The 25944-nt window shown below is 44.5% G+C and overlaps 2 protein-coding genes across 5 annotated transcripts in view; both read left to right on the forward strand.

The window, feature by feature from the left end:
• Positions 1-1851: 1851 nt before the first annotated feature.
• On the forward strand, positions 1852-13803 carry epc2 (enhancer of polycomb homolog 2 (Drosophila)). 4 transcript variants are annotated; one of them, XM_035411341.1, is made up of 14 exons: positions 1852-2474; positions 4902-5061; positions 5480-5625; positions 6182-6388; positions 6529-6677; positions 7423-7552; positions 7737-7925; positions 8128-8217; positions 8598-8749; positions 9236-9570; positions 10382-10512; positions 11037-11193; positions 11661-11937; positions 12525-13803. In XM_035411341.1, exons 1-14 carry the CDS (start codon positions 2322-2324, stop codon positions 12595-12597), a joined length of 2349 nt encoding a protein of 782 aa, XP_035267232.1. In that variant the 5' UTR covers positions 1852-2321; the 3' UTR covers positions 12598-13803. The 4 variants fall into 4 exon arrangements, with proteins under 4 accessions (XP_035267232.1, XP_035267233.1, XP_035267234.1 ...); XM_035411342.1 differs by having other exon boundaries at positions 2322-2474; positions 11040-11193; XM_035411343.1 differs by having other exon boundaries at positions 2322-2474; positions 11661-11984; positions 12525-12661.
• A 1677-nt stretch (positions 13804-15480) lies between these two features.
• kif5c (kinesin family member 5C) overlaps positions 15481-25944 on the forward strand; it is a 35674-nt gene continuing 25210 nt past the window's right edge. Inside the window, exons 1-4 of the mRNA XM_035411618.1 lie at positions 15481-16024; positions 23327-23414; positions 23588-23661; positions 25619-25723. Of these exons, the coding sequence (XP_035267509.1) occupies positions 15899-16024; positions 23327-23414; positions 23588-23661; positions 25619-25723 (393 nt within the window). The 5' untranslated portion in view covers positions 15481-15898. The remainder of the gene's footprint in view (positions 16025-23326; positions 23415-23587; positions 23662-25618; positions 25724-25944) is intronic.

Here is a 25944-nt window from a genome sequence, read left to right on the forward strand (position 1 = left end):
TGCGCCTACTTGTGAGGCATCCAAACCGCTGCACTTCAGTTCTCAGCATTTGACGATGTCTTCATGAGTCAGCCAGATGTACCATGACAGCTTTACCGAACACTCTTGTTTTTCTACTGGCAAAGCAATCCTGATTGGAAGAAGCCAGGAGGAAGTGCTGGGATTGCCTGACCTGAAACCATCAGAAATCTCCCTTCACCAGCAAAAAAAGCCCTTTCACTGGAAATGAATTCTTAAAAAGTATATTAATGATAAGTGACAATTACACCTGTGACAAAATTGAACAGTGGTATTTTAAGAACCATTCTTAAAATGTGCAGGTACAAATATTTAATTGGTAAAGTTTCAATGATTGTATGAAAAAAAATGTTACACCTAATGTCAGGAATTCTTAATATTTATTTATTAATAAGAAGACCAAAAGGTACCAAGGGTGATACTGAGTGAGATGAGAACATGCAAAACTTTTGAAAATATGTTTTGTCAGGGCTGTGTACTGTGCAATAAACTGGCATCAGCAAATTACAGGTATGAATTCTCAATATGGTGTTGATTGCTGAGAAAGTGTCTGACTGTATAACAGTGATTTTTTTTTAATCAGAAGTGTAATGCAAATTATTGGTCATGCAAATTACCGATTTACCTTTGATCTAAATATGTGATGTCACTTATTGCAACTTTGCAATTTTATATTTGTGGCGTGTGTGCTTCCCTTCCGGTTCAGTGTGTGAGATGACCAATGTGTCATTTTGCCAGAAAGATGACTACAATGGAAATAGGTTTTATAATTGTGTTATCTTTGATAGTTGTTTTAAGGCATGTATCAGATATCTTGGCTGTCTTGTTTTTAAATTGTCACATGTTCAAAGATCAAAGGAAATCGTCACCACATTTAAATCTCATAAGTTCTACTTTGAAATTGCCTTCAACCCAGTCAATGAACCTAATGAATTTCAGTATTGTATATTATTTACAAAAGTAGGCTTTTTTGCCATGCATTTAATTGAGAATGCTTGTTATTAATACTCTGAATCATTTAATGAGCTGTGTGACCTAAACTATATCAGGCTGGAAGGATTAGGTGAATAATTTAGCAGGACTAAAATCATTCCAGAAATGGCATGAATTCAAACAGGGTCATACTGTCCTGCAAGCACAAACATATTTTCCAGAAACTGTTGGGTAGACAGATGTTGTCCAGGGAACCGTGCCAATTCTCTGAGTGTATCACTGAATACACTTTCTGAAATGCAGTCTAGTTTCTGAAGAGGGCAGAGGACAGTCATTATTATCCCATCTACTCTGACAAAGATTGAGGCCAAGGAATTATAACTAGAATGTCTCTTCAGAAACTCATGGGACATCAGAAACTTAACCATAGATTGCTGATAATCTTACAACCAAAACTGTACATGAAATCTGAAAGCTTAATTTGCAATTTGAACCCAGACGTATATAAATATTATGGCACATTTGAAATGTATATACACTGCAGTTTATATGATGTTACTCATTACAGATAGCATAATAATTGTTTCTTTTATACACAACCATACACACAAGAAAAGTTAAGGCAGGTGCTCCTAGTAGGCTAAAAAAAAATCCAAACAAGCAATGCACTTGTTTAGTTCCTAATAAGAATAGCATTTGGAATGTAAATAAAGTATGAAAGTCTGAATATGACATAGTTCAACAACTGGAATTTCAAATAATCGTTCTAAAAGAGTATGTGCACTTGACCACATTTTTTTATATGCTATGATTTGTACAAACAGCTTCTTAATTAAATAAGATAGCGTATATTGTATTTTCATGTTGGGGAACGAACGAACATCACTTTTCTTTTTCGATTATGATCATCCAGTAGAAGACAGTTGTTCACTTAGTGGCACGAAGGTGCGAGTCGGATATTGCTGGCATGTTAATATGGTACTTGTGCGTCTGCTTTGCATGTTACGTATGATTCGTAGCTCGCTAAGCACTTCTGTTGCATGTTGTATGAGCTGCGCGCGCAGCGCCACGGCCCATGTTCTTCGGGTGTCTCGCGTTGGCTGTCGGGATCACTTTGCCGCTGTGTGGAAATGTCCGCCATGTTTTCCATGGCGCAGGGAGCAGATCGGCCGAGAGAAAATAGGTTTTAAAACCAGCAAAACTCGATAAGAAATGGCTTCTTGTACTGGATTCCGTGCCAATGGGAGCCCATGAGTCAGACCGTGGTGGAAATAATCGGGTGCCCTGTGGCTTTGGACCGAGTTTTTGACTGAATTCTGGCAGGATAAATGTTTCCTCCACATCTTGTGTTATTGTGATAGGCGAAAACAATGAGTAAACTATCGTTCCGGGCGCGAGCGCTAGACGCCGCCAAACCTCTCCCCGTATACCGCGATAAAGACCTTCCGGACCTTAACGACTGCGTCTCCATCAACCGAGCTGTCCCGCAAATGCCAACGGGGATGGAGAAAGAAGAAGAGTCGGTAAGAAAACGTTTTTGACACGGTAATTGTTATTAATTTGAGAGTAAAGCTGGGTGTTCGTATTCTCTACGTACTTACGGAAAAATACTAACGTTGTTTGGTGTTGTGCGTACAATAGGCCGTGCATTGTACGTAGTCTGCGTAAGAAATCGGGATGTGAGTCCGCAATTTTTACACTAATGGCGTATTCAAAGCATTTCGCGTAGAATGGCTGCTTTTGATAGAAATAGAGCGTTTGTAAGTATGCGCAGCTGTCTTCGTGAATCCCAGCCGAGTCACTTTTGGGCTTCGTCGGTTTTTGTGACTCATCCATCTTTGTTCCGAGGTAGCGTAGTTTACGCAAGGAAGTCAGCAAGTCAGGTTTAGAAGAGAAGTTGGCTTTGCGTAGTGCTACGTTCATTAATAAATTGGAAGCATTTTACGTAGATTAGCGTGCTAGCTAACGGGCTAAATCCCGCCATTAATCACGTGGCATCAGCGTTAACGCTGTTAATTTGTCATTGCTTTACACAATGGAAAGAAACATAACGTTACTCCGATTACGAATTATTTGGCTTGTGTTTAGCTAGCTAGGTAGCTACAGAAATCTTTTGGCTAGTTACTAGCTAGAGATGCTGCAGCTCGCCCATTCATTCACAATGTTCCATCCTCGTGACATCATTTTGTTGTGACGCAACTGGCCCTCCATCTACGTTAGTGTGTGTGGAGAAACACCAAGTCCTTGGTTTTACAAATAAACCCATCACTTGCCCTTGTGAATGAAGCACGTTAGCTGGAATTTAAATTGCAGTTATTACTAGCTGGTTTCAGAATCTTTGTAGTTTTGTAGCACTAGCTTGAAAAGCTAAGGTATATTTGCTTTTAAGGCTTAGAATCGCTTTGAAATGTCCCCCCCCCCCCAGAATTCAAAGTCAGTCTTCTAGAACTATATTAAGCTATTACTGATTGCTACATCAACTTTATAATGTTCAGTTAAGAATATTCTAATCACGTTTTTGTGATCTTACACCTTAGCGGTTTTAAGTCGTACTTGAAGATGATTGCCCAGGTAATCCAATGATGCCTTGCTTGATTTTTCTCTCACCCATTTATTTAATGTGAATTGCAGTAACTTTAGCTTATATGTGTTTAGACTATTATCTTTACAGGTAGAGGTATCCTTGTCAGGCTTACTGAGACTTAATTATTTGACTTGAGGCTCTCCTTTTTTGTCAGGTTCCTTGTGACAATCACAGGTTTCAATCTGTCATGTTTGCTGTTCCCACAAGTCAACACAAAGATAAATAGTAATTATACTTCAACAGGGTATGCCCAAATTGTTTGCAAACGAGGACTACTCATACGAAATAAGTCCCTCGGTGAATTGGCTGGGTCTTCACGAGCGCATCATTGTTGAAATGTAGGGTACTTCATTTGTGGCAAAAATACAGTTTTAACCCTTCTGATGTAGTCGCCTGTACGCGGATACTTTTGACCCTCAGTCGCTCCATTGTGGAGAAAGAAGTTTCCCTCTGCTTATGATGTGGATCACCCTCTTCCTTTTAAGAAAACGTTTGCGATGTGCAGCCCATTCTGACGCTCGGGGGAAGGACCCGGCACTGCCTTTCATCACCCTGGTTTCAGCCCTGACTGATCCACACAGCCTAAAACAACTTCAGTAGGAGCGTGACACTCAAAACACCCCCGTACAAGCACTTCTGCTGATCTCGGATCAGCGCGTGGGACAGCTGGGCTGATCAAAGAGGCAGGAGACCACAGACGAGGTTAAGCAGGCCTAAGAGACCCCTCTTGATGATGATCAATAGTTTTACCTTGATCATTTTGAATATAGGCTGCGTGTAGAACGTGGGCTTAAAGGGGGATCAGTGCCGAGCCGCATTCACACTGAGTGTGCATTTATCCAATCTGCAGTAATAGAGAGTCTGTAAACTCTTTGAAGCTTTCAGTTGATGCAAAATTTCTGGTTAATATGCATCTTATTTGAAAAGGCACGTATCTTGTTTTGGATGCCCCGAGCATGTGCCATGTAAATGACCTTTACTTTTATACTTCCTCCAGGTTTAATTTTGTGGCAGGACAGACATATTTCCTTTGTAAGGACTTTATGGAGGTTTGGCCCACATCGCTGTCACGCATTCAGTCACATAGGAAGTTCTGGCATTAAAGTGATGAAAGTTAAACATTTTACCGCAGTGGGTAGGCATCTGAGTTTCATTTTGCATCTTTCCAACTCAAACCGCACATGCAGTGGCGGCGGAACATTTGCACGCCCCCTGCATTTTCTGCTGCGCGCTTCATCGTTGGCGCGGTGAAAGGCCGCCCTCAGCGGCGGGACCCAACGGAAGGCCTCCCGGTCACAGGTGACCTTTGCCAGGGTGCGTTTGGTAAGCGGCCCCCTCTCTCCCCCCACTCCCCCCTGTGTCGCAGGAGCACCACTTGCAGAGGGCCATTTCGGCGCAGCAGGTGTTCCGGGAGAAGAAGGACAGCATGGTCATCCCGGTGCCGGAGGCCGAGAGCAACATCACCTACTACGACCGTCTGTACAAAGGGGAGTGCCATGTTCCCAAGCAGCTCATCCACATCCAGCGTGAGTGGCCCTCCGACCAGGGGGCAGGGACCCGTGTGCCTGCCTCCCTCTCATGCGCGCTCTGATTTAGTACAGGAGTAAAATGCACAGGCACTCTTGTCCATTTCTGCACGGCTGTTAATCACAGATGCAGATGCTGCGGGTTTTAGTATCATAGTTTTTTGGGGGTTTTGTTGCCTTGGGGTCTTTAAAGCACTGACACACGCTGAGCCGAGCGGTTAGCCGCACGCATTTGGTTCAGTCACATATAAAGATTAGTTCAGCACGTTCGCTGAACGGCTGGTTGCTAATGTTTATTTGCCCAGCGGGATAAGACTTCAGTAGCCCTGCTGTAATAAACAGAAAATCGCGCTCGCGTAAGGTTTTTTTTTTTGCCTGTACGATGACACCGAGAGCCTTTTCATGCTTGTTCCCCCAGCGTTCAGCCTGGACAACGAGCAGCCCGACTACGACATGGACTCCGAAGACGAAACCCTTCTCAACAGGCTGAACAGGAAGATGGAGATTAAACCGTTCCAGTTTGAAGTCATGGTCGACAGGCTCGAAAAAGCCAGTGCCAACCAGGTATCCCTTTCTGTCACACCCTTACTCAACATTACGTTCACTCAGCAGACACTCTTATCATGAGTGACTTAGCAAAGCGGAGAATGTCAGCGTTAGCCTCAGGAATACGACATGTGATGTCACCAAGAAGGCACAGCACAGAAGGCCCATGTATAATCAATTATGGTGCAGTTACTTGTAAAAACCAGCAATCTGTATTGAAAACAAAAGTAAATACTGTTAATCTGTATTTACTCAACTATGCCTATAATGCTGTTATCCTAAATATTTTATGATTTGGTGTTCCATGGATGTGCAGTTGTCTCATTGCACTTTGCTGTTTGTTTAAATCTGGAACCATCAACGTGCTTTTTGGCACGTGGTGTGTAATTTGCTGATTTTCGAAGAGAATAATCTCTATTTGTCATCTCCCTCTACCCACTCCCTCCTTCCTTCCCCTATCTTCTCTTTTCTTCCTCTCTCCCCTTCTTTCCCTCCTGCCCTCTCTCCTCCCTCCTAACTTCCTCCCTTCTTTTGACTTCTCCCCCCCTCTTCCATTCTCTCTTCTCCTCTCCAGCTCGTCACTCTGCAAGAAGCCAAACTGCTGCTGAACGAGGATGACTGCCTCCTGAAGTCGGTCTACGACTACTGGGTGAGGAAGAGGAAGAACTGCCGGGGGCCTTCTCTCATCCCGCTCATCAAGCAGGAGAACCGGGACGGCTCCACCAACAACGACCCCTACGTGGCGTTCCGCCGGCGGACCGAGAAGATGCAGACCAGGAAGGTGAGGGAGGGGCTCGCGTATTCGGGCAGGGCAGAAGCTGTGGGATGTGGTTATTCCCTTATCTTCAGCTGCTTTTAAGATTGACTGAAAGACTCCCAACTCCACCCCCCTTTTTTTGCCCCCTTTAACCTCATTGGCAGAACCGTAAGAACGACGAGGCATCCTATGAGAAGATGCTGAAGCTGAGGAGGGAGTTCAGCACGGCCGTCACTATCCTGGAGATGATCAAAAGAAGAGAGAAGTCCAAGCGAGAGCTGCTTCATCTGACCTTGGAAGTGGTGGAGAAAAGGTCAGAGAACACCTGATACACCCTTCCATAATGATCTAGCTGTGATTTTACCTGATTTTACCCATGTGTAAGGCTATAATTTTTACCCATGTATTTGGTATGTTTTCAATGTAAGCGACTTATTGGCTAGAAACTGCAGATACCTGGAAACACTGTGACTGTCCAGCACTGGAGCTATATACTCATAGCTCACAGTATGATGAGCCCTTTTCTATTGGTCTGGTTCATTGTTGGGTACCTTATCGGTGATTGTATTTTCTGTATGCGCAGTCTTTATTGCCCTTATGCTTCTTTGTATTTTAGTTTGCTTTCTGTGAACACTGCTTATCATTGTGAATTGATTTTAACCTTGGTGAGCGACCTTGGGCTCTGGAAAGGTGTTGTATAAATAACATGTATTATTATTATTACTACCCCTTAACAGGGTTATGAATCACCCTGTTTTTGTCCAGTCATGCCGTGCTGCTCAGATCCTTGCAGTGATGTGTTTCGGTGCTGAGGGACACCTGTATTAGTAAGCTGCGAGTGGGGAGGGCTTGTTTCCCTGGCTAATTTATAGCCTTTGTCACCCGACAGCTAATTTTCAGCCGTGCCGCTAAAGTGATTGGCGTGTGCGTGCGTGCGTGCGTGCGTGCGTGCGTGCGTGCGTGCGTGTGTGTGTGTGCGCGTGTAATTTTTCAGTGCATTTGTTTACTCTCCTTTTAGTGTGTTCAGACTTTTACTCGTTTATCCTTTATTTCGTCAGGTATCAGATCGGCGACTTTGGAGGGGAGATTCTCAACCAGCTGGCCATTCCTCGGACAGAGAAGTCCATTTACACCTCGCCAATATGTCTGCCGAATGGAAATCGCCACAAAATAGAGAATAAAGCAAAGGTAAAGGCAGACATTTTTAACACGGGCATTAGGTCGCCAGCTTTTGTAGTAGAAGCAGGGACCCTCTGGAGCTTCAGGTCCTGGCTTGACTCAGTGGCGGAGTCTCTCTTGTGAAGGCAGGCTGTCTGAACGGTCAGTTCCCCTCCTTGTCTGTTCTCACGCTGGTCCGTGCGCTTTCTCTCAGCGTCCGCATCACATCGCGGTCAAGGACGAGCTGCCCTTCGACTTCGTCCGGCCCAAGAAGAAGTACCAGAAGAAGACCAAGCTGGACGTGCTGCGGCAGCAGTGTCACCCCGTCCACCGGGCCGCCATCAGCAAGCGGGACATCAAGCAGTACGACTTCCACAGCTCCGGGGAGGAGGACTACCCTCAGGTGAGGCCCGGAGAGTCGCCTGCGCTGCCTCGGCGGATAACGGCCTGTGATTGGTTTGATGCCAGGTGTCTCCACGCATTACGCTTTACCTTGCTGACAGGCTTTTCATGTCATTCGCATCCCAAAGGCCCCCTGTCCCATTTCCACAGATCAAACATTTGAGTGTGTGTGTGTGTGTGTGTGTGTGTTTCCCTCCTAACAGATCCAGTCCCCGGCCTCAGAACCCGATGAGGAGAACGATCCGGACGGGTTGTTTGGCTTCAGGAGGAAAGCTGGGTGTCAGTACTATGCTGTAAGTAAAGCTGTCTTTCCCTTTTTTTGAAGATCCGGCTCAACAAATGGCTGAAGAGTGACGAAATTGATGAAATACCATTACAGACATTAACCTCTATTAAACAGACATGCTTATTAAAGAACTACTAGGGTAAGCGGAGGATTGTAGTGTTCATTCTTGCCTTTGACGCTTTGAATGAGGTCCTGAATCTGAATTGTAGATGTCCATCTGTAAAATGTGTAAAACACAGGCCAGAGTAACTTGGCTTTTGCAGGTTGGAAATCTTACTTTGAGACGATGCTGCATAAGATTTTTAAGGAGAGAAATGGAGGAGGGCAGCAGAGTTAATGGCACACGTGCTAAAGATTGTGCTGGTTCTGTTCCCCCCCCCCCCACAGCCTTGTGAGGACCGCAGCGGCTCCCCCCTGTGGGAGCGCCCCCCGGAGGTGGCGGGGCAGCGGGAGCTGCGGCTCAGACACTGCCTCACCGCGCTGTCCGTCCCCCGCCGCTGCGTGGGCCTCGCCCGCCGCAGGGTGGGCAGAGGCGGCCGGTACGTACCCCAAACCCCCCCTCCCCGCACCCCACATGGAGCCTGAACTTCCCTGCCCTGTATGGAGCCCTGACCTCACCTCCTGCGGCTCTGCGTTTAAATGCCGTTGTGTTTTTAGCTGCTTGTCGATCCTCCTGTGTGTGTTTGTGTTGTGTGCTCTGATTGTGTGTGTGTGTGTGTGTGTGTGTTTGTGTTGTGCATGTATGTGTGTGTGTGTGTGCGTAGTGTGTGTGTGTGTGTGTGTGTTCTGTGTGCGTGTGTTTTCTCCCCTCGATATGCAGTGCCTGATCATATTCATCAGTGCACTTTGCTGCAGCCTGTGCTATTGATTCCACAGAGTGCAGACGAGAAAATTAAATCAGGAATGGGAAATACTGCAGTTTGTGATGTCTGGGAAGGTGTAGAATCCAGTAAGAGAGCTCACACCGCACTTTTCCGTCTCCAAATGGTTCCGCTCCTCACGTGCCCCTCCCCGTGTGTCTCCAGGGTGATTTTGGACCGGGCGTCGTCCGAGCACGACCGCGTCCTGAAGCGGCTGGACCCGGACGTGTTCGCCTCCGCCGGGGACGGCTCGGACCCGCCCGCGCGGCCCGCAGCCTCCGGCCCGCTCCCCGCCGCCAAGGCCGGCTCCCTGGCCGAGATCCTGGAGAACATCCGGACGTGCCGCTGGCGCTGCTTCAGGCCGCGGCCCCGCCCGGCCCGGGACGCCGGCGACGACCACGACGACGCCGACGGGGGCGCGGGGAGGAGAGCGGCGGCGGCTCCGAGCGACCGGCTGACGGACGCTTCCGCGCCCATCGCTCCCAAGAACCCGCCTCCAGGTCCGCCCGTCTTTCCTTACTTCCTGTTCTTCACTTCCTGTACGTCCTGCCTCGCTACGAGGGTTCTTCAGACCACCGTTGTGCTGCAGGGACGTTCACTTGCAGCCCATTAACGAGCATATTAACAATCTAATGAATATCAGCTGGCTGTTTGTACTAAGCAGATGGCGTGTTTTGCGGGCTGTCGTCCGTTGATTGCAGTACACCGCGTCTGAACGTCTCTGTAGAGGTGCATTAATGTGGCACATATGCACAGCGCTCTCATGAATTAAATAGTAGTGAGATGTAGCGACAGCGTGATTTACCGTCTCGTTATCTGCCGAAGAGATCAGCAATGTCAACAGCAAAGTCATATGTTAATGCTCAGCGTTCATTTCTGCCGTAAATATAACTGGACGGGGAGGTTTTCTCTGAGCGTTTAGTCTCGTAAACATGGAATCCCTTTTATCTGGGCTGGAAGACAGGGCAACTTGCGGAGTTCGTGTTTGTCAAAAAATGGTTGTTACAGTTTGAGAGAAATTAAACTGAGAGTTTTTGGAATGTTGGGTAATTTAAAGGTATCCTAGAATGCAAATGGAAGGCGATTGTGTCTCGATCTCTGGCTTTAAAATTGACTGATTGTAACATACCAGAGGGACAAGGTTGTACCTATCCAGCAGATCCCACTGCCTTGAGACCTTGTATTTAAGATCATTTTTTGCCCAATTCCCAACATTGAAAGCCGCTGTTAAGTGGCAACTGGACAGGAAGCGAAGCCTGCCGTCTCCCTCACTCGGCTGACCTCTGAACTCTGCGGTTTCCCCGGTTGCAGGCGGCATCACTGAGGAGCAGTACCACACTCACCAGCAGCAGCTGGCTCAGATGCAGAAGCAGCAGCTGGCCCAGCTGCGACACAAGCCGCCGTCCCAGCATGCCTCGCCGCCAGTGCGTCTCAACGCGCAGGTACCTGCTCTCACACTGACCTCCAGAGGCCTGCAAAAAATGAGGTTGTTTATTTGGATCCCCAATAGCTGCACATACAGTACCTACTCTTCAACTTGGCCTGCTGTGTCCCCTTGTGCTAATTTGTGTAATCCGGTACACAAGACTGAAGTTAGCTGCTACAAACATTAATCCTCAAAGAATGGCACAGTATGAATGTTTTTTCTCTCATGCCCGTTCAATTTTATGGCTGTTTTTTTTTTCTTTGCGTTCTTAATTACTGACAGAAAATGCATAGTTTTTTCTCTGTTGTAAATCCACCCATTTGAAAAACCATGAGACTGAATTGTCCTTGAAGAATACTACTATGTAATTCAGCATACTTTATTGAAGTTAATATAGTTATACTTAAAGTATTCTGAAGTATGCTGGCCAGTGTGTTTATCTCCACTGAAACCCCTGGACTCATTACTGAAACCGTGGATGTTTAAAAGCGCGCGTCCTTGCGGTTCCGTGACCTCCGGCCGTCGCCGCTTCCCGTCCAGCAGGTGCCGGGCCCGTCGGGCCGAGCGTCGAAAACCCTAGACTCGGCCAGCGCCCACTTCGCCGCCTCGGCCGTGATCAGCGCCTCCGCGCCGGGGGCCCCCGAGGCCGGCAGGGATCCCCGAACCCACGGGGTCAACGGCGTCCTCCAGGCTTCAGGTGCGCACTGATTCAGCTGGCTCTGAAGCCCAGGCTCCTTCACGGCCACATTCAGGTCTTAAGTGTAGACCGTTAGAACACGCAATTTGAATGTTATATATATATATACACATATATATATGCCAGCAGTCCCTCTTTTGGTTTGAAGTTGAGTGCTTCCCAGGAGTTTAAGTGACTGTTTTCCACCTCAGTGTAAAGTGGAGTATCTGTGAAAGGTTGTTGCTCTGAGACATAGTTGCAATGGTTGGAAGGTAAAAATGGTAGCAAAATTAGTCTGTTTAAATGAAAATTAGATGAGTTCGTTTTTTTATTTCATGATAGATCCATTTTTATTGCACCACGCACACCAGGGAGTTTTACTTATCTAAATGTCATGTTGTTCTGTGCTCTTCTTTAAATTGTTAAAGGTTCATTAAGGTGTTGAGTGCTGCAGCCTGCTAAGAGTCTGGGTCCATTTCCTCTTGCAGGGACCTCCAAACCGCCCCACTCCACCAGCAGCACCGCTCCGCCCCCCTCGGCCCCGGCGCAGCTGCTCCGGGCCGGCTCGGCCCCCGGCGCCCCCCTGTCCCTGCCGGGCGGGGCGCACCTGAGCAACGTCAGCGCCGTGTCCCCCGTCAACCTGCCCCTGGTGGGCCGGGCCTCGGCCCCCTCGCCGTCCGCCTTAAAGCTGGCCACCGTCGCCGCCACCGCCCTGGAGCGGCCCCCCAAAGTCACGCCCGCCAGCGGCATCGGCGGCATGGCCAGGTCCGCCCCGCGGCCGCAGCCCGTCTGAGGGCCAGCCGGGTGTGTGGGTGCGTGCGTGCGCGCGTGTGTGTGTAACGTGTGTGTGTCCGTGTGTGTTTTTATCACGTCGGGTGCACTGCAGTTCCAGGTGATTTCGATTCTCAGTGGAAGAGGTTTATCAGTGCTTATCATTAACACTTTTGTGTTAATTCTTGGCAATCCCTCGTCAAGAGAGTTGCAGATTTCTTTTCAAGCTTTATGACTCAGGCTCAGCCAACCCTGGCCTCGATCCTTGGTTTTTGACATTAAATTTATCCAGGTGTGTTTGACGTTAAATTTGATGTGCGCATGAAGGGAGGGTTGTTTTGAGGCCTTAACCCTTAATTTACCGCAGCCTCTGCTTTCCCGAAGGTGGGTTTACCATCCACAAGCTAATTTTGAAGTGTGACCTCCAAGGAAAGGGTCTACTGTGTATTTATTGGAGTGCTTTAGACATGTCTGCCAAATTGCACTGTACTGAAGCGTCATGGTGGAATTGTTTACCTGTGTATGAGTTTCCCCCCCCCCACAAGCAGAAGGTTTTACTGATTTTATCTCCTCTTTCGCAGAGAGAACCACGAGCGCGAGAGGCTGGCTCTGAACGGAATGTCGGACACCACAGTCGCCATGGAGGTCACATAGCCGTCAGCGCTCACGCGACGCATGACAGAACCACTCCACTGACCCTGAATGAACTCAGACTTCCACATCCTCTGTGTCTTTGCTCATTTTTACATGGACCTATATTCAACTGCAGCATATCAAAAATATTAAGAAAATTTGTCTATATATAAATATATAAATATATAAATGTACATTTTTGTAAAATTGGGGATATCACTACCTTGTAAAATAGTATATTTGTATCATTAGTATGTTATTTCTGTTACTTGAATTCTAGATATTTTGTCATCATGCTTTTGCACTTGAAAATGCAACCGACAGAGGAGGAAACATTAGGTGCAGCAATTCTGTTTGGGGGGATCGAGAGAATGGGTCCTGCCTCACTTGTTTTAACTATTTATTTTGCAATGTTTACATTTTGTATCTTGTACAAATAAATCAAATTTTGTGTCTACAAAACATGGAGATCGCCAGAGTTAACGTAGAGTTCTTGTACTTTTTTATTTTAATGGCAAAGTAACTTTTGCCTGGTTCATTTGTTTCATAAATTGAATAGATATTAGTGCATTTTTCCATTGAGAGAATTATTTGTATTGCTTTCAAAGGGTTAATGGAGGAGGAGTGGCTTTTTAATGTTTTAAAATTGTCATTTTGTTCCAGTGTCAATGCATCAACAGTTCCTAAATGATTGTGAACATGTGAAAATGGAGAGAAAATGTTAAAACGCATAGGAACTATTAAGATTTTTTTATTTAAAAAGAATGCACATGTATGCATCTTACATTTTCGTTCTCCAAGTGTAAAAGAGGAAAATAATCGTAATACATTTGCCTTTTTTAAACATAACAGGGGTTACGTGAATGCATATTACACCGGTATGGATCGATATATCTGTTGTGTAATCTTGCAGGTTATTGGAAACTTGTCAGAGCATCGCCCGAGATGGGCTAATGCATCAAGGCTAGTCTCTTGTATTTTTATTTTTATTTTTTTTTCTGGTGGCCACCAGCCAAGTAACAGCTAAGGAAACGTGTCTGAGGATCAGTGTTGGGCCTCCTGTAGTATAGTTAAATTGGTGTAGTGAATTCCTGTACAAACAGTAGAAACATATTTAGATAGTATTAGTTGATGCACTGCTTCAGACAGATGTTTCCCCCTGTTGCTTGTACTTGGAGTATTTATGAAGAAAATCATGCAGGGAAATAAAACTAGTACATATCAGGAGAATGCAGCGATGGCGTCTTCTTTCCTCATGGAAACAACCCTTTCATGTCACTTAAAACCAAAGTTGTCAGTCTGTAGAACTCCATTGCTTTCATTTACCGGTAGTGATTGTCACGTCGCCATTAGAATGTTCAGTTAAGATATGTGATACGTGTTTTATGGTGTATGACTTCTGTTGCAGATGCAAAGTATTTCACCACCCAAAATTCTACTTCATAAAACAGGAGGCAACAATACCAGCACACAGTATAACGCAAGGGGATTTGACCTTTCAGGGCTTTTGTCTTAAATTATTTGGGAAGGTGGTCTGTTGATGTGGATCTTTTCCAAAGCTTTTTCTTGGTGTTTTGCTCCTAATTGGGTAACACTGCATTTTTTATTGAAGCCATAAGGGTTATCGGTGATCAGACTTTGGTTTCCAGATCAATTATAGCATCCCTACCAGCAGGTGGCACTCTTGCTTTCTTTTAACCCACTGGGAGATCTCTCGGTTCTTTTAATGTAGTGTTTCTAATGTACTTCAGGAGAAATTGAGAAATGTACGGTTGTTTCTCACAATATATTGTCTAGGGGGACTAAAATCCCATAAAACAGCGGTAACCAACCCTGTTCCTGGAGATTTACTCTCCTGTTGGTTTTCATTTCAACCCTAATTTGACACACCTGATTCTGCTAATTTGCAGCTCAATTATCTCTAGCTGTTGAATGAGGTGTGCTTTGTTATGGTTGGAGTGAAAACCTACAGGGACGGTAGATCTCCCAGAACAGGGTTGGCTACCACTGCCATAAAACAAGTAGTGAACAGTATCTTGAACAATACCACATTTGTGAGAGCCCTCTTGTCACTCAAAATAGAGAAATTGACTGCACCTTCAATTAAACTACTAAAGCAGCTTTGAATCGCAGCAGGTCCATATGAAATATCACTGTTGAATATTGTGTGGTCCAAAATGAACAACTCCTGTCCAACAAAGATATGTCCCTCCCCATTTGCACCAGGTCAGTGTCCTGATTACAAGATGATGCCTTGCAGGAGGGAATTCCATGTACCAAATTTGTGTAGCATACAGTTGTAACTACTACACAGTACCACACACATAAATGCTTCTTTGAGTTGGTCATTGTCAGGTGAGCATGAAAAATACAGATTCAAATGCAGACAGCATTTTTTTTGGTGGTGGTCTAGTGTCTCACTTGTGTCAGTACTGTATCACAGCCTAATAACCTAATTCATACCCCTGGGAAAAGGTTTGGATCTCTCACGACTTAAATGTACTTTTGTATGTTTTTTTGTCCATAGGCATGACCCGGAAAATAGTTTCCGTCACAACCGGAGAAACCAGTCTTGACTATTGGTTTCATCATTGGTTATATAGGCATATATATGTCAGCTATGAAAGAAAAATAATAAATTGGAACCTTTTAAGTAAATATTTCATGTATAAAACAGCAAATTTAAAGCTGATCTTTTGTAAAACTATTTCCCAAATCCTCTGAAAAATTGTACCTGTTTGGCAACATAACTGACATGCTCCTAGAATGTAATAATAATAGTTGTTATTATTATTATTATTATTATTATTACACAAACTACGAGCCCCACAATCCATTGCTTGTCTCGCGCCATTGAATGAGATGTGCGAGCGAGTGATGTAGGCTAAAGCAACGAGATCAGCCCCCCCGTCGGGGAATTCTAGGTAGAAACGACAGGAGGAGAGCGAAAGGTTCGTGTTTGATGGTGATGCAGGATGGCGAATCCGGTTGGAGGATGCATTTTTTAACCTGGAGCATTCGTCTTTTCTACAAATTAAATGACATTTACATGACCGTCTTGGCGTTCTGAGACAAATTAGTCTTTTCGCGACAGTTAAATTCAATTATCCTGGAATTGTAGGTTAAAATACGTGGACCTGGGGAAATACGCGAGTGGACCAATCTCGATCGCTGCTAATTGCGATGCTCGGCTGCTGTTGATATCCAAGTGACAATGGTGTGCTGCGGCTGTCGGGTTTTTCTTTAACGATCTGGTGATATAATACCTGCTTCTGAACTGGTTGTGAAAGTTTAACTGATCATTTTGCCAGTCCAGATTGAGATGGCTGATGCATCTGAGTGCGGCGTAAAAGTAATGTGCCGTTTTAGGCCATTGAATGAATCAGAAATTACAAGAGGAGACCAATACATCCCTAAATTCAGGAATGATGACACGGTGGTCATAACGGTAGGTTCACCTGTGGTGTTTGACCTCTATTATAAACAAAGCATGACCAAGTCTTGCGAAACAGTTTTGTTTGTTAACAAAACTCTTGAGCATTTGCTGCATAAAAGAAAAAGATCTGACCTGATTATCGTTTAACAGTTATAGTCTATCTCAAAAGGACCAAACGTTACGCCAACGGAAACCAACGGACGTAGCCTAGTACATTTAGATTGTAGGTTAACGTATAGGCTTCATCTGCATCGCGCTTAATTATTTGGCATAAGCGCATGCAAAGTTTTACATAAGGAGGTTAGTCTTTACTGTGGCTAAATTAATATTTTGCATGTTAACTTTACAATTTCATGTTTAATGACATATGGATGGCTGTATACCTATATATATTCGGTCACAAGGGCACAGCATTTTTATTATAGCCTGTATTTTTTTTTTTAATTATACAAGGAGTAGGCTACAAATTACTTAATATGTGTAGGCCTAATTATACAGGCTACATAAAACATATACGGACTATTTGAAATGTTTTAATAATGTAAAAAAAATCCACACCGAGTATAGGCTCTTTTAGCATATTATTGTGGGATTTTATATCAGTATCAGTTGGTGATAGAGTCTATGTATAGGCTATTTTTATCTATAATGTCATGAATCGTATCTCACAAACCATTAGGCTACTGTGTGAGATTTAGGCTACATAATTATTTATTAGCTTATAATTCTGCGTAAATCGCATTTTCTTAAGCTTATACAGTACTATAGCCTTTTTTAAAGTAACACTTTCCCAATATACAACAGTGTCTATTTGTATATTTCTGTGAAATGTTGTGACCGGCTTCTCGTTTAATAGTGCGGAGTATGTATCGCAGAGAGCTGAGTGTCCATTGGGTATTGTTTTGCATTTCGCGTTGTCTCTGCCGTGCCGTCTTGTTTTAGATAAAGCACAATTCAGATGACATTTTATTGAATTCAGCCACTCACTCAGCCTATTCAGCATCACCGTTGACGATAAGATAAGTCGTAGGGAGTGACTGTATTTAGTCATTTCCATTTCACTTGCGTTCAAACATTCACCAAATTAGAGAAGTCTGTGGCTATTACTAATTTATCTGGTCTTTTAGTGGATTCTGTATGTTGCACTCCAGATGTATTTTATCGTATGTTCAGCAAATAACTAAATCACGCCAGACTTGTTTAACTGACGGACTTGCATGGCCCCACCCTTTCCTTCAGGGAATTTCTCCTCAATACAATCAATTCTACCGCATAGATACACAAAGTGGAGCTACGAATTAAGATGGAAATATCATTTTGGGGACAGGTAGAACAATAAATGAATGTGGAGAAAGGTGTTATGATGCTTAAATATTTAGCATATAAAGTGAAATATTCAGATGCATTTCATTGTGTCCTGACATCAGTATAATTTGCATGTAAAGTTTTTATGGTTCTACCAGTGTGTAAACAGTGGTTGGCATGAACATTCCTCCATGTAAGTTTTAGGCTAGTTATCAGCATTTTCACAGAGACCCCCTGATGTTGCCTTCCATTAAAACACTAATCATGTGTGCAGTGATGCACTCCAGGTTCTGGGTTTGAATCCTGACCATGCCAGAGTTGGCAGGCGCCCCCTAGTTTGCCACAGCATTGCTCATGGATGGAGGGTTGGGTTGAAAGGGCTTCCCTTGCCTTATTGAACGAGAGCTATTCCTCCGGTCTGCTGGGAACCCGTGTCCAGTCTGCACCAGCAGTGTTTGTGGTCTGGTCCCCCAGCTTGTGGGCTGCTGAGTGAGGGGAAACCGCGGCTGATTGAGCACGTGCTAGTCTGCGCTCTCACAAACTCAAAATGTCACATCTCACTGATTCACAGCTAGCAATTATCTGTTGATCTAACCCTCCCTAATTGATCTTCTTATGAGAGTTTGTTGCTGTTCTTTCAGGAGTGATATTGATTTTAAAGAGACACCGTTGTTTCGAAAATAAGTTCTAAGTGGCATTTCTTCGTCACTTATTTGTTGTGGAATACCCACAGCTTAGCCGAAATGAGTGCAAACATCACCCTGTGGCCAAGTTTGGGACGCGTTTGGCTGCCTGCGTAAACCGCCAGTGAGGCATTCCTGTCTGAAATGTTTTGGGGGTCTTCACACCATCTGTTTTATGAAGTCGAGCGCCAATCGAGACCTCTCACCGCAGCTGTTGGTTTGGAACGGTGTGCTTGCACGTCTCCGCCATCACACGATTCATTCTTCCACATGACGAACCCCCGCGAGGTCTTTAGTGCACCCCAGTGAGAAGAGCACGCTCACCCTAACCCGCTGGTCCCGGATTAGTGCTCTGAGCATCCATTAAGCACTCTGTCGCAGATCCCTGGTCCTGGCTCAAAGTCGGCTGCTGCTTCCGCTGGCTTGTGCTGCGGCCAGCTGGACCCTAACAAGGCAGATTGTCACATTCATCCCCCTCCCTTCAGAAGGCCTTCCCCCCTCCCTACCTTACAGTGAAATGCTCATGATACACAGCCAAAGGCAGGAGGAGTCGAGACCAGGCATTGCAACATGGAGAACATGTACCCATCATCACACCCATCATCTGAGAGAGTCCAGAGTGGTGGATGTACCTTCTGTAATGTGGAATTTGGTGTGCTCTTCTCAGTTACTGTCAGCATCATTCTGTCTGTCTGTCTGTCTGTCTGTCTATCATACTTGATCTGTGAAAGTATCAGCTATTTATATCATCTTAGTCGTTTAATAATTAATGCGAATTCAGAATTTATTAACTGATAGAAGATTAACCCTCATTTCAATTACTTTAACCCCTGTAATTATTCTTTGTCTTAGTCACATTAATGCAGCACCAAGGTTAGTGCTCCTAATCTAATTATAACCTAATGAAATGCTAAGCCTTCGAGCTAATATTGTAGAAGGAGAACTGAAGCTTGATGTGAAACTGTGTTTTCTATGAGAACATGAAAAAGTGTGTGGTTGGACTACGGAATGTCAGCAGTGGAGATTGCAATCCTGGGCATCTGTCTTTCCATTAAAAATTTAATAGAGAGGCTGAGGTGTTAGGTCATGTGCTCATCTCTCCCCACTCTGATAAATGGTCCAATCCATTAGCCATTATGGGTGACATTGTAGACCGATCCATTAGCCATTATAGATGACATTGGGCCAAGCAGCTCCTGTGGGATAGTGCATATTTGGCAGTGACGGTGTTTGACAGTGCCGTTATAGACACTGAGGATGTAACTTCCTGTGATTCCAGTGGTCTTCGTCCTCTGGTACCTGAGGACAATCCACTTTGCAGTGATGGAGTTTAAAGCCATTCTCCATTTTGCCTGCTCGTAAGTCGTCCGGTGAGGGTTCAGCTAGGTCTGTGTCAGCAGCTCCCATGTAGAAATTTTGCTGGCCAAGCTCAAGGGCGTCACGCAGCACAGGGTCCTACACAGATTCACTCATCACTCCATTTTCTGTGTGGCTCTGACCGTTTCCCTTGCCTGTCCAATCAGCCGTGCTGCACACAGTGTAACTGCATAGATTTATCGGTGAGGTTCTGCAGAAGGTTCTGCACAACTGAGGTCCAGGAAATATCGCTCCTGAAAAATAAGCTGTACAGGCACAGGCACATACACACGCACACACACGAACACACCGAATAGCATACTGAAGTCCAAGTGTCGCTCTGTAAGTTGGTACTTGTGTGTGTGTGTGAGAGAGAGGGAGAGAGAGATGGGGTTGCGGGGAGAGCACCGAGTTTTATGAACTTTCCATAAAGGGATAGTCCACATTTTGGGAAATTCACTTTTTGGCTATCTTACCCCTTTTATCCCTTTAAGATTTTCACCAATTCCGCGGAAGCTGTGAAATCTGGTGCTTTTTAAAATAAACGATTGCAGTTGGGAAAGATGAGAATTTATTCTGCAATAAAATCAAGTCTGTTTAACTATCCTCATTAGTGGTATGGTATTAATGGTACAGTGAACAATTCAATTCAATTTTATTTGTATAGCGCTTTTGACAAAGGAGCTTTGTCACAAAGCAGCTTTACAGAGAACCAGCCCCCAAAGAGTAAGCCTAGGGCAACAATGGCAAGAAAAACTCCCTGACTGATAGCTGGAAGAAACCTTGAGCAGAACCGGACTCAGAGGGGGAACCCATCTGCCGTGGGCAGGCACCGGTAAACACAGGTTCATAATGGGTAATCAGAGGTCACTGTTGTCTTCCCTTTGGTTAAATACATGAACATACAATGGTGCCCTGAAATGGGGGTCTGTTTATAAAAAGTGCAGTAATTTCTACACGGTGAAACCAAAATGTATAAAAATTCCCTTTAATAAAAGCTGAGAATGTGCACTTTAACCACATGTTAATTATTTGATTATAAATCTAAAATTCAGTCCAGAGCCAAATCAAGATTTAAAAAAAAATGTGTCCTACATGTTATGGGGCTGTATATACATCAAGGCAACGTTAAACCCAAAATACTGACTGCCTTAAGTAGTGTTCAATAATGAGGCCCCCATCTGTTGTTTTAAACTGATACAGGTACTCGCTTGTGTCCTTGGCTTGTCCTTGTGAGAGCACATGGGAATTAAGACTGGCCACAGCACAACCACTGAGTATTGACTGTTGACCTACCACATGAAAACAATGACTTTTTCTCAATTGGTCATGTGGATTTCTTTAAAAAAAAAACATATAATGTCTTCAAAAACCGTTGATACTTTATTCCAGACACATAAGAATGGTTTTGTTATGTCAAACTACTAATTGTTGATATTTGCCTCTTATCACAACTAATTCTATTTCACATTGATAAGGAAGAATGATTCATGAATGCAAACCATGAGAACATTTCATGATCAAAGTAATGTATTTAACAAAGTGCCAGGTGTGTAGTGTATTGCATTCAAAAGAGGCTAAAATCAGTCCCATCATTATCTTGATATTCAGCTGATGATTGTTTTTTGCAGAGATATTCAAATCAGTGCAATACATCAATGAAGCAATAATTTGGTCTCTTGTGTTGTATTTTGATTGGCCTGTAAAAAATATTCTGTTATTTCATCTAATTACAGCATTGGGTGGCACAAAGTGCCTAGTAATGATGTGTGCGATTAGCCTGTGGGTACATGAACTACTCCTTGCGTAGGTTGGTCATTGGTGTACTTACTGAATATGAGTTACTCACTGCTTAGGTTGGTCTTTGGTGTGGTTACTAAACTTAAGTTATTCACTGTTTAGTTTGATCATTGATGTAGTTACTGAACAGGAGTTACTCACTGCTTAGGTAGGTCATTGGTGTAGTTACTGAACATGAGTTACTCACTGCTTAAGTAGGTTATTGGTCTGGTTACTGAACATAAGTTACTTAAGTGTTACTGACAGTGAAGCTATTTCTAATGCTGACATAAAGTGCCATTCCACAACTGCTCAGTGTCTTCATAAATGATCGAAAGGATGAACATGCTTTTAAAAGAATGTCTGTGTGCATGTGAGAGATAGTGTGTGAGAGAGAGATGTGGGAGGGGACTAGAAGTACAATATTGGTAGAGAGAGAAAGAGAGGGGTGTAGAAAAAGAGAGGGGGGAAACAATTTGCCTTTCTGATGTGCAGTGATTTTTCCTTCCACTGAGTTGCCGTGGGATACCTGAAGTAGACTGGTGGCTAATCAGAAAGGCTTCTCCCAATGGGATGCAGTTTCCATGGCACCCGGGGCAGCTGCTCATACAACAGCTTTTAACGCAATCAGTGTCCTGACCTCAGACTGTATAATAAGCTTTTCGAGAAGAAAGGCGCTCTCCTGTGATGAAGCTGTCAGATAGGGGTGGAACACAGTTCAGGTGGACGCACTTGCAAATTATGAGAGCAATCTCAGGCACACACACACACACACACACACACACACACACACACACACACGTACACACACGCCCCAAGCAGGACCAGCAGAATTTACTGTTTTTATGAGCTCTACTTAATTCCCTGACATGTCTTGACCAGTGTACCCTAAGAACCCAATGCTATCTGTGCCATCTGTAGTAAACATCTGCTTACGATGAACAAGAGGTGCATGTTGGAGTAGCTGAGAGATTGTGTGCGTGCATGCGTGTGTGTGTTTGTGCATACATGCATGTGTGAGCGCGCACACACTCTTTGCTGACTCCCCTGCTGGTACACTCGATGCTGAATTGCAGTGCTTGCGCAGCTGAAAATGGCTGTGAACGCTAGCGGAACGTGTGCTGAATCCCTATACCCGTCGGCTGTCAGCTCTGTCACTGACCGCACCATTTAATGACGGACATTTCCCCTCACCGGTGTGGCCAGGGGGATTGGGATCCGTCGGAACGTGACCAAACGCCCTCCTGACAGCACGTCTGGGGAAAATGCAATCTGGGCCAGGTCGCAGGGTCACCAGAACCCAGTGGTACTGTGCAGGATCCTGTGATGTCACTCAAAGAACAATGTCACTGCTGACTGAGGAAAAAGATTCTACCCTTTCCATTCTGAATGCACAGCAGTGTCTCACAACAGAGAAACACATTACTGAAAATTACTGAGCATGTGACTTGCATTTTAAACATGTTTTCTCTGCCAGTTTCCTTTTAGATTTTTTATTTACTTATTTAATTATTCTTTGGTTGTTTTTTGTTGTTCTTTCGGCTTGAGGCTATTTTCATAATTTCATATTTAAGGCAGCTTAGCCGTTTTTGTGTATGAAACAAAATGTTAAACCTAATTTGTAAAACGCGGCACGTCTTCAGCAGTTCAGACTTGAGTGTCCATAATTGCAGGTGTCTGACAGGAAGGCAGAGACATTATGGAGGAAAGGGAAAGCGGGAGTGGATGTTTTAATGCAATGAGGCATCTTGATTTCTATTTTTCTCTTTCACTCAAGCTGCAGTGCAGATTCCCCTTCACTTGTGTAACACTTTACGTTCATTTATTTTTATGACCTGCACAGTATTATGCCCTGGTAGTGGAAACGTAGCACAATAGCTGAACAGTTATAATAGCTGTGCAATTGAGAAAAATCTTGCATTCATTTGGTATTCCAAGACAAGGTACAAATGGCATGTTTAGGCTGAATTCAGGCCTTGCTATAACATAGAAATGGTTGTGCTGTATACTGTTTAGATGACTTTGCCACACTAGATGTGATTTTGTAAAAACTAATCAGCAGCAAATGAATGATCTTTATTTAAATCTGCATGTGTTGAATGTTGCTGAGCAGGTGAAAGCAAGAATAGGATGATTATCAATGGAAGGGAAGTGGGACTTCTGCTTAACTGAACTTTCTTTGTCTGTACAGGGCAAGTCGTACGTCTTTGACAGAGTTCTGCCCCCCAACACAACCCAGGAGAACGTTTACAACACTTGCGCCAAACAGATTGTGAAAGGTAGGCCGGCATGACTTTGTTATGTGATCAAACCAGGCTGTTTCTTATTCAACGGTTTCTTATTCACCGCTGTTTGATCAAACCAGATGGATTCTTATTCCCTGCTGTTTGATCAAACAAAATGGCTTCTTACTCACCGCTGTTTGATCAAACCAAATGGTTGCCTCCTGCAGATGTCCTTGGCGGATACAATGGAACCATCTTCGCCTACGGCCAGACCTCATCGGGGAAGACGCACACTATGGAGGTAGGACTACCTGGATTGTTTCTTCTCTGAATAGGGTGAATCAAAGAGCTTAGTCTGAGGTCAGTGGCTGGCCACAATCAGACATTTTGTATTTGTAGAAACCACTGAAAGATGGCCATTTATGAACTTGCATTTTAGAATAGTGGAATTATCTTCTGAAGGACAACTCTGGAAATAAAATGGTGTGTGCTGCCAATTTACCAGTTTTGCTCACAGTTGCATCCCCTGTGTGGATGATTGATCTTCATAAAAAATAACAGGTCTGACAGTCTGCTTGCTAACACAAAGAGTTATTGCGCTTGTAATGTCTGTTTTAGAGCCAAGCAGCTTGTATTCAGATGATTCTCAGAGCTCCTCAGAATTCAGGGAACTGAAAATATTGTGTATCAATAAAATATTCATTGCTTTCAAAACAGCAGAGCTGTGCAATAATTTTTCAGGCGATGGAAAGTGATTTATCTTCTTACTATACTATATAAGAGGCTGATTCGGCAGAACACTGGTCATAATTTCCTTTAAAAAACAAAAATGGAGGTGAAGTGATTTTCACCCAAAGGAAAGGTTCCCAACAGACTGTTGCTTGGCAGCCCTTTAACACTGCAGAACCCAAACGGAGAAGGCAACAGACGCGGCGGCGTTTCGACGCTTAGGCCTCTGCGTTGCGCCGAGCCGCGGCGCCAGATTGCCACGAAGCGAATGACTGCAGGCGCCATGGTAACAGCCTAGAGCTCTCGACGTGCGTCATGAAAATAAAAGAGATACAATCGTCCCTTCGTTCGAAGTCTGCGGAGAACCCCCCGGGAGTTCGGTAGGCGGAAGATGACAGAAGATGACAGCCGGTCTAACGCAGAGCGCTTTACCTGAGAGGGCGGCGAAAAGGAGGGAAAATTATTCTGAAGTGCCGCCGGTTGTAGTGACTCGTACTCAGCCTTCATTATTATGTATGGGGGGGGTGGGTGGGTCGTAAACCCCCCCTCCTCCCCCTGCCTTGAGGCTGATGGATGCAATTTTGTCTGTGTCCTCTGTCAATAAGGTTTTTATTGCGGTGGGGGGAGGGGGGAGGGGGGGCTGTTCGATATGAAAGCCGCGCCAGTGTGTGAGAGAAACCGTGCTCGCCCCTCCCCCGCCGACTCCCTCCACCCGCGGGGTATAAACTGTGGCAGAAGGGTGTGAAATTAAAATCGCTTACAATCGCACTGCTATTTTTCCCGGTGCTTCCCCCCCCCACTGAGATTACTTTAAAGCGTATTTTTGTTGATTCGTCTCTGTTAAAGGCAAGCGCACGGAAACCCATTGCAGGTGGCTGTACGTCAGTCTGTGTACAATGTGATGAAGTCCGTATGTCCTCAGCCTAAGATGTATGGCCTGCTTGTGCCCTTGGTCAAGCTGTATTGACCTGTCTGTCCTGAGAATCACAACATCCTCCCATTTGAAATTGCAGCAGGCACTGCCTGTCCACTGTGCTATAAACATCTCATATAAAATTTTCCTATAAGGTGCTGCTAGCTGTGTGTCCTTCAGCAGTTTCAGTGTTTCTTTCAGTGTAGGAATATGAGATATTGAGTTATTTCAGTATTTCACAATTAAATTTCTAATCGGTTACAATAGCTGTGTTATGATGCAGTTTATTTATTAATTATCCTAAATCTGACATAAATCAAGTTTTTAAATTTTAAAATGGACATTGACTAAGGAAAGCCATAGAACCTGCATAATCTCACGCAGCAAGCAATTTAATTATATTACTAATTTTCTTGTGAATTCAGATCTATTTGTGGGGAGTTATCCTTTACAAACAACAAGTTGGGAGTTTCGACAGGGCTTGGAGGGGGTGGCTGAGTTTGGTTAGGAATATTTAATATTTAATATTCTGTATTGGTTCAAATTGTGTGTAATTCAAAGAAATGTTCATTCTTTGTATTTGTGACATGATTATGGAATCTCCCATATATCACAGGGCAAACTCCATGACTCCCACCTGATGGGGATCATTCCTAGAATTGCGCGCGACATCTTCGACCACATCTACTCCATGGACGAGAACCTGGAGTTCCACATCAAGGTAAATGCCTAGGCCGCTCTGGTTGCTCTGGTGCTTCAGTGACCAGACTATGACCAGGAGGTGTGTTCCAGCGTTCCCCCTCCATAGCCGGCTGTTCTGGCATCTTGGCATTACCCCTCCCCAGCTGGCTGTTCCGGCATCTCAGCATTCTCCCTCCCCAGTCAGCTGTTCCGGCAACTTGCTGTTCCCCCTCCCCAGCCGGCTGTTCTAGCGTTTCAACA

This window comes from Anguilla anguilla, chromosome 3 (assembly GCF_013347855.1).
Source record: "Anguilla anguilla isolate fAngAng1 chromosome 3, fAngAng1.pri, whole genome shotgun sequence".
Taxonomy (NCBI): Eukaryota; Metazoa; Chordata; class Actinopteri; order Anguilliformes; family Anguillidae; genus Anguilla; species Anguilla anguilla.

Coding starts and splice junctions, on each gene's coding strand:
- epc2 (XM_035411341.1), top strand. CDS start 2,322: ATGAGTAAACTATCGTTCCGGGCGCGAGCGCTAGACGCCGCCAAACCT. Junction 6,678..7,422: donor TTGGAAGTGGTGGAGAAAAG/GTCAGAGAACAC, acceptor TTATTTCGTCAG/GTATCAGATCGGCGACTTTG. Junction 11,938..12,524: donor GGCATCGGCGGCATGGCCAG/GTCCGCCCCGCG, acceptor CCTCTTTCGCAG/AGAGAACCACGAGCGCGAGA.